This window comes from Vigna unguiculata, chromosome 7, assembly GCF_004118075.2.
Source record: "Vigna unguiculata cultivar IT97K-499-35 chromosome 7, ASM411807v1, whole genome shotgun sequence".
Taxonomy (NCBI): domain Eukaryota; kingdom Viridiplantae; phylum Streptophyta; class Magnoliopsida; order Fabales; family Fabaceae; genus Vigna; species Vigna unguiculata.
In genome coordinates this window covers 35,773,670-35,782,307 of record NC_040285.1, presented here as the reverse complement: position 1 = coordinate 35,782,307, position 8,638 = coordinate 35,773,670, and the positions used below count along the sequence as shown (strand labels likewise).

At 32.5% G+C, this 8,638-nt stretch overlaps 2 protein-coding genes across 2 annotated transcripts; both read right to left on the bottom strand.

Annotated features, from left to right (window-relative positions):
• Nucleotides 1-222: 222 nt before the first annotated feature.
• LOC114190224 (40S ribosomal protein S3a-like) lies at nt 223-2,728 on the bottom strand. Its single transcript, XM_028079024.1, has 6 exons — nt 2,541-2,728; nt 2,332-2,437; nt 1,738-1,875; nt 1,458-1,643; nt 1,105-1,305; nt 223-524 (listed from the first exon to the last, which is right to left on the bottom strand). Exons 1-6 carry the CDS (start codon nt 2,597-2,599, stop codon nt 429-431), a joined length of 786 nt encoding a protein of 261 aa, XP_027934825.1. The 5' UTR covers nt 2,600-2,728; the 3' UTR covers nt 223-428.
• Nucleotides 2,729-5,121: 2,393 nt separating this feature from the next.
• Nucleotides 5,122-6,652, bottom strand: LOC114192187 (leucine-rich repeat extensin-like protein 6). Its single transcript, XM_028081821.1, has one exon. It carries the CDS (start codon nt 6,586-6,588, stop codon nt 5,404-5,406), a length of 1,185 nt encoding a protein of 394 aa, XP_027937622.1. The 5' UTR covers nt 6,589-6,652; the 3' UTR covers nt 5,122-5,403.
• Nucleotides 6,653-8,638: the final 1,986 nt, after the last annotated feature.

Here is an 8,638-nt window from a genome sequence, read left to right as displayed (position 1 = left end):
ATTTTACTTTCTGATAATACGAAGAATGTTAATGGCCTTATTTGATCACTCCGTTGACTGAAAAGAATCGGTATTCCAAAAATCGAGCAAGTATCACTTCCTATTTGATACATTTAATCTTCTACGATTACTGACAAAATCTTGACATTGATACAACGGTAACACTAAACATGAACTATGGATTTGAAATTCACAAAATAAATTAATAAGACAAAATACGCATAACAAAAGGAACGATATAATGTCAACCAAATCTGATTTTGAGTGCTCAACAAACCCAGATGTATTACGAGCAAAAAATGTCTGATTGTCAAAACAAAACTGGTTTACTCGACTTACACAAACACTAAACTGAAGTTTTAAACTTAATTTTCAATGATAACATCAGAAACAGAAAACTACAACAAGCTGAGTGCAGTATCACTGAATTAAGCTCCAACAATTTCAGTGGGTTCCTCTGCAATTGTTTCATCGGCAGGTCTTTCTACCTTTGTACCAACATCTTCTGAGTAATCACCATGAACCTACAAGGGCCAAACCGTAAAGACATCAAACTAATCACTTAAAAGGTGTCATCAACATGTGGCAATAAAAACTACATTTCTTGGCTAGACATGATAAATGCCGTGGTCAACAAATCATAAGATTGAATCAAGGAAATAATAGTAATAACACAGCACGGCAAAATTTCTATTTCAGTGCCTATAAGAAAATAAATAAGTTTATGGATAATAAAAATAATAACATGCTCAACTTTCCCAGCTGAACTATCTATTGACAGGAAAAAATTTCAAAAACCCCAGGCATCCAAACGATCAACTAGAATTTCCAGATTTATCAACAATACAAAATGTCTATCAGGTAATCTTCAGATACACAGGAAAAAAATTCAAAAATCCCGGGCATTAATACAATCAACTAGGATTTCCAGATTTATCAACACTACAAAATGTCTATCTACAGACACACATTAAGTTATATCCTAACGGTACACCAAGCACACACAGTAGACATCGAAATTTATTCGGGTAAAGGAAATGTGAAATACTTTTCATGAAGTATGGTATAGAAGAAAGATGAAAAGAAAATTATTTTAAAAATTACCTCCATCAGTTTACCAAGATCAAACTTAGGAGCTTTAAGGATCTTGACTTTTCGGACAAACACATTCTGCAGAGGATAAATGCTAGATGTTGCCTTCTCAATTTCTTTTCCAATAATCTCAGGAATAAACTTACGGACCAACTCCTTCAAATCACAGGATGTTGCCTGGTTGGTCATGATCTCTCTCATCTTCCTACGTATCTGAAAAGTTAAACGTACGATATCAATTATTAAACTGCAATAATGTAGCAAAAACCACAAACTCTGCGGTTAAGCAATGTATACAGAGAAGTTAAACCAGAACCAAAATACTGCTCCATAGTAGAATCTAACTACAAGATTGGTGCGTATACCTGTCTAATCTGGCTTGATTGAGCATAACATGTTCTCTTCACCTGGTTAGCTCTTCTCTTAGTGAATCCAATACAAAACATCCTCAATGTGTAACTATCAGTTGTCTTCACATCCACATGGGCTTCAATAAGAGTTTGCCATTTTCGTACCAAAGACCTCAGTTTGTCTGTGGTGAAATCCATTCCCTAGAAAATCGAAGAATAAAAGATTCAAATTTGATATAAAAAAATCAGCGCAGGATGATAATATGAACAAAAATGGTGCAGTCATCAATCATACCCAGAAATTCGTCAGGACATTCTTCCCTTGAATGTCTTCAGCTCTCAGCCTAATCTTCCTGAATGCATGATCCTCATCTCCTTGAAGATCAGCCAATGAGACCTCAAACACTCTATGTTTGAGTCCTTCAGAAGCAATCTGTAATTTGAAACAACCACGGTAAACATAAGCATATAAAGTATGTACACATCAATTACTGTCCATAATACGTGTGCAGATAAGCAACTGACGATTGATAGACAGCAGACCCTTACAAGATTCCTATACACTTGTTTTCCCAATACAACAAAAAATGCAATAATCATACACCTCAAAGTTTAAACCTATTTATTTTTCCCATATATTATATAGATCTAAAAAAAGGAGGCGGACATTCTGTTTATGTTCTCCCGATAAAGAGAGAACATCCCTAGTAAAAAGTAATACATGTGTATCATCCAACTTATCAATATCACCATTCATGTCCAAGCTATATATCATAACAAAAGTTCATAAATTGAAGACCTATTACAAGAGACCAACAACACAAAGGCAACAAATTTTCACTAAAATGGTAAAAATCCCAATTCTTTGTACATATTCCGAACGCAATACCTTGGTACCCTGAGTACGAGTGACGAGGGTTTTGCCAACATTTTTTACTTGGAAAACAGAGGGAGCCTTAATGTCATACCAATCCTTCTTGGAAAAGGGATCAGCTCTGCAAATTCATACACAAACGAAACCCATATTTCAATTGAAAATTAATACAGCTAAAAAAGAGAAGAAACATGCCACAAAGTATAGAAATGGAAGATACTAACGCCTTCTTCTTGCCACCCTTCTTCCCTTTGGAGATGCGCTTGTTCTTTCCAACGGCCATGGCTCACTGTGTGCGGTGTGAGTAACAGCAGCTGCGAATGACAACAAGAGGAACAATGGCACCCGATAAAACCTCAAACCCTAACCTTTTATATACCTCTCTCCTTTTATCTTCATTATGAATAATTTAGGGTTTTTCCGATGCTAACATTGCGTGGGCTTGGGCTCTATAAGATCAGTGTCACCTGGGCTTTTAAATCATGGACCTCGTCTCAGGATAATAAGGCCCATATTAGGAAACCTTTTACAAGACCACAAGAAGCCGAACACTTTCTAACCCAAAGCATAAAAAAAAAAAAACATCAAGCCATCGTTTCTGTTATTTCTTTTCTAAATTAAAATTTTGGTCTCTTTTAATTGGCTTTATTTTTTCTCCATAATTTTAGTTTTTAAACTTTAAAAATATATACTTTTGATTGAATCTTCAATTTGATCTCGCAATACATTTAATTTATTGTTTTTTTTATATAAGCCTATAAAACCAAAAAATTGGAGTGAAAGACTAAAAAACCTAGCTCCTGCCTATTGTGGAAACGTAGTTTCAGTGCAATAACCTTCTTCCGCATATCGGAAAAAAAAAATTTGAACCCTATATACAGAATAAGATCTAGAAAGAAACTTTTTGGATTAAGAGGTTTTGAATTGATACTAGTTTTTGTTGTTTTGTTTCCTCTCTCAATTGATGCAAACGTGGGCAACAACTAACAAAGAAGAAGCATTTACTGTGTGAAATTTTGAAATTGACTAAATCAACCACTTTTCTATTTTACATTACACTCTTCCTTCTCCAAGTGAACCACAACAATGGTGAAAGTGTGTCTAATCGCTCTAAGCCTCGTTGTGGATCTCCATAACATGCATGAATTTCTTGAAATCACTACTTTTAATGGAGAATACACAAAAATAACAAAGGAAAATTAATGAGGATCATACTGAAAAGCATAAAAGAAAGGATCCAAAGGGAACAACAGAATCATCTCACTAGCTTACTTATATCATCTTTTTACATCATTTTTTCTGTTAAACTCTCTCTCTCTTTTGCTTCTTCTCATTTCCTGAATTCTAGGATCTGCGACCACACCTCCATTTTACTCAACAAACTCTCAAATCAACTTTTCACTGCACTTCTCTCATTTCTTTCTCTAACATCCACTTACTTATTTTAGCTTTAAAACTAATTATGGTATAATGAATTGAAGTTTTATTTAAAAAAAAAAAAAAAAAACTCATTTTAACCTTCAATAATAATATTTTATTTTCAACTCAAGAGAAAAAAAGATCTGTGTACTTTTTTTTCCTAAAATCGGAAGGCATATTCAGAATGAATACAACCAAAAACATTACATCGTTTTTGAACAGGTCCATTGAAAAAAAAAAAATCAAATCAAAACATACAAATATATCCCGGTTATATACCAACAAAAGAAGAAAAAAAATAGGGCGTTACTTTTATAAAATACACACGTGGCTTTTATTTTATATAATATAATATAATAAAGAAATATATTATTTCAATTTTTAGCCTATTATATATATATATATATATATATATATATATATATATATATATATATATATATATATATATATATATATATATGCGTGTGTGTGTATGAGTTTACATATTTTGAATATTTTAACAAGCTATATATATATATATAATTATTTATTTGTTGTTATGAGTGTAAAAATAAAATATATAATGATATTTTAAACTTTGAAAATGAAAATAAAAGATTTTCCCAGAAGCGTTATTTGAAAAGAAATTACAACAAATGGAAAGATTTCAAGTAAATTTTCAGCCACATGACATGCAATCACTTTGTATATCATCAATATCATTTAAAACTTTTCAAAAGTGGTATTCTCAATCAGTTTATTACACCAATTTTTATAACAATAACTTAGATATATAAGTATTATTTTGTATATAATAATAATAATAATAAAATAGCAATAATAACATATTCCAGAAATTTAAAACACAAAGGAAGAAAGTGATTTGTTAGGTATTTCTAGGGGAAAAAAACATTGGAAATATTTAATGATATTTAGCTCACTAAATTTTAGATTTATTTGACCACATGAAATCTAAATATAAAAAATGACAATTAACAGTGATAACTGATAATGACTTCCCATCCGACATTATAATATGAAGATAAATCATTTTCATTGACTGGGCAAGGGATGAATTGTCTTTAATATCAAAACAATGCTATATATATAGTACAAAGAAATCTTGCATGAAATGATGATCAAATATAACCACTTGTTATTGAGCAAACAACATAAAAAGTAAAACAACTCAAAAGGAAAAAAGTAACACTGCCCACTAAGTTTCTTCCTCGAACCTCTTCCCTTTAAAAACTTTCATACTATCAATTTCCACAGCAAAAGTAGTGATAGTTTTTTCACCTAAAAAATTATGGTTTGGAGATCACAATCACGAATATCCAACCCTCTCCATCGTTTTCAACAAAGTTTTCCCTTTATATTTATTATTACGACAACGAGCAAACATGAAAAGGTAACAACAGAAAAAGGTTATATTTTCGTTAATACTATATAGAACATAAGTCACGACCCAAATGTTCTCAAACCAAACCAAACCCGTTTAAAAATAAATAGTGGAAATACATAGCTAATTTCCACACTTTTTTATTTTTATTTGTACAAGGTAAACGTATGACCAAAAATGAAAACTATCTGTAATTATATTCACCGAGCTATAATATATTTCAATCTCCAAAAAATAAAGAAAGTAAATTAAACATTGCAAACTTTTACTTCTCCCACGGCTCATCAGGGATATTGGTGGTATTTTTCCGGCGGTGGAGGCGGCGGAGGAGGTGGTGGTGGTGGAGGAGGCGGCGGCGGCGGCGGCGGCGGCGGCGGTGGAGATACACAACCAAAGTCACTGCAATGAACGGGATATTTATAGAAAGCTGCACACTCATCAGGTGACCTTTGCAATGGCCTATAAGGAATGCAGTTCTTGGTATCATCGCTATCCTTCAACTTGAGACACACCGGTGACTCACTGCAGAAGTAGTTGTAGGAGTACGTGAAATTCTCCAACCTCGGCAACATGCACACACTCTCAGGAATGGTGCCAGAAAGCATGTTATGCGCCACATTCAACTGCTCCAACCTCTTCATCTTCCCCAAGGACTGGGGCAAATCTCCAACAAGCTTGTTGAAGCTCACATCAAACACCTTCACTTTGTGCAAATCCCCTATCTCACTAGGCAAACAGCCCGTTAAGCCACTGTTGGTGATGATAATCTCGTTAAGGGTACCCTTCATTTTGGCCAAGCTGGAAGGGAGACACCCCTTGAGGTCATTGTTTGCAAAGACAAGAACAGAAACAGGACTGTTGCCGAAGTTGTCCGGCAGGGAAAATTTGAAGTTGTTGTTGTTGATGAAAAGGGCATCGAGTTTGAGATCGAAGAGGCGCGAGGGAATGTTGCCGTAGAAGTTGTTGAATCTGATGTCTAAGTATTTTAAGGAGGAGATGCAGAGAAGAACCTCGGGGAAGGGTCCCGAGAATTGGTTGTTGCTTATGTCTAGTTCGTGGAGGAGGTTTAGGTGGTCGAAGGTGTTGGGGAGGGAGCCACAGAAGCGGTTGGAGTTTATGTGGAAAAGTGCTAGGTCAGTTAAGAGGCCAAGTTCTTCTGGCAATGAACCAGATATGGAGGCGTGGTTTAGGTCAACTCCAGCAACAGTGTAGATTTGAGGGTCATCTGGGGCAGGTGCACAGTATATTCCAGTGTAGTTGCAAACATTGGGGCCACACCAGTTTAAGGTGAAGTTTTTGGGGTCTGATGTGATTTTGTGTTTCCATGCTTGGAGTGCTGTGTAGGCTTTGTTGAGCCTTGGGTTTAGAGGGGGAAGAGCTTGGTGTGAAGGGTTGATGAAAGAGATGAGAATTAGGAGGAATGGTGCATTAAGATAAGGGCTTTTTCTCTTGGGAGAATGAGAGGCCATTAATGATGATGAGTTTGGTTTTTTTATTTTTGGTTCTTTACTTTACCATGATTTTGTGTCATGGGAGCTTGGATTTATATACGCAAGGTGTTTGTGAAATTTCTCAAGTTTGGTGAGATGCAAATTGACATAAAATAATTTTGGGACAGTGTTTTGGTTCGGCATTTTCGTGGACTACTACGTTACATCTAAATTCTGGACAACTTTTTATGATTATAGACTTTTGTTTTCGAATAATGACGAATGTGACTCATTGGACATACACATTCTTGCTTTCTATAATTTCTTCTTTCTCAGTCCTAACTTTGGTTCATTCTTTTCCCATTTTTTGTATTTTAGGTTCGTTTCCTAGTGCTTATATTATTCTTCTTTATATTCAACTCACTCAAATTAGGTTCAAAAGACTTTTCACAATCTTTAAGGAAATAAAAAAATAATTTATAAAATATACAGATTATTTTTTAGTATGTTAAATATCATATTTTTTAAATACTTTTCCGGTTTCTTTAAAAGTTGTCAACAGACTAATTAACAAAGCTTGTTTTAGAACATTACCAACAGTAAATACTTTAGTAGAAGTTTAATTACCAAAATGTTTTTTACTTTTAAAATTTTAAAAATATTTTACAACAAAACTTGTAGTATGGTTTAATCATATATTTCAAATTGACATTATTTTACTCAAAGTAGTTTTGTAATATATAATTCATAAATTTCATTATCTGTATAGTTTTTTTTTTTTGGGATACCTAGTAACAATAAAATTTGAATAATTTACATAAATACTAAAATACTTTACACAAAATGGAAAATAATTTTTACGTAAATTTAACTGTTCTTAAATTTAATTCTTACAGAACAATTTAATTATTAACTTATTAAAATAAGTTGCTGAATATAATAACTTTACTCTCGTTAATTTTTTTTATTATGAAAATATCACGTGTTGGCTAATAAAATCAGTTTACTAGTGAATTACTAATACAAAAAAAAAAAAACTTTTATACCCAATAATACTATAAAAAACAAACATAGTTTGGAATTCCTACATTCTTTAAGGTGTTTATAACTGACTAATTAATAATTTTTTTATATCATGTCCAAAGAATCACAATATTCCTACATTCTCTAAACTGAATACTTTCTCTCTATCAAATACTCTTTGTTATAACATTATTAATTTATATAATAAGAGATTGTATTAAAAACTCTAATTTTTATTGAAACTATATAAAAGACAAGTAATAAAAAACTGTTATGTTGATCCCTTTTCCTCTTAAATTTAGTGGATATGTTGGAAGCAATACACACCAACATGGAACAACGCCATCACATTAGTTTGACTTTTACAATGTACTTTATATTAGTATGGTTTGGTTTGACTATAATCCTAATTAATAAGCCAGAATCAAAGTATAACATCTTCCTTTCTTATTCTGTTTACACTTTTTTTATAGTACATATCCTGGCAAATTGCCAATGAACTGGCATGCATTCTAAACTATGGCAAATGCTGATGTTTGTTGGTGGCTCATCTCACCAAAAACACGGTTTTTACCATTTTCCCTATTTTTTATCACCAAATTATATATTTTTATACCCTTTGACTACAAACCACTATTAGCAACTTGATTTTCGGTTGCATTTTATTGACCTAGAAAATGGGCTCGCGTAATTTCACATTGCCTGTGAGATAAACTATTTGCTAAATTTTATTTAAATAATTTCTTAAGAGTTCTTCAGATTAAGTTAAATTATATATATAATGTAATATAATCAGTTGATTTTTATGTTTTCTGGAGTGTAAATTATAGAAGACTAATAAAATTTCAAGCCCTTGTTTAACAGCAATAACAACTTCCTCCCCAAAAGCAAAAGTTGATTAACTATTCATGGGATAATAAGTAAATCTGGAAATAGTTCTACCAGGATTAGTTGTACGTGGATTTTAAATTTTTAAATTTAACTCAATTTTAAAGAATTGATTTATAGATATCGTTTTATCTTTAATTGTTGTGGAATTTTCAACATATATTTCACATCAAAACAT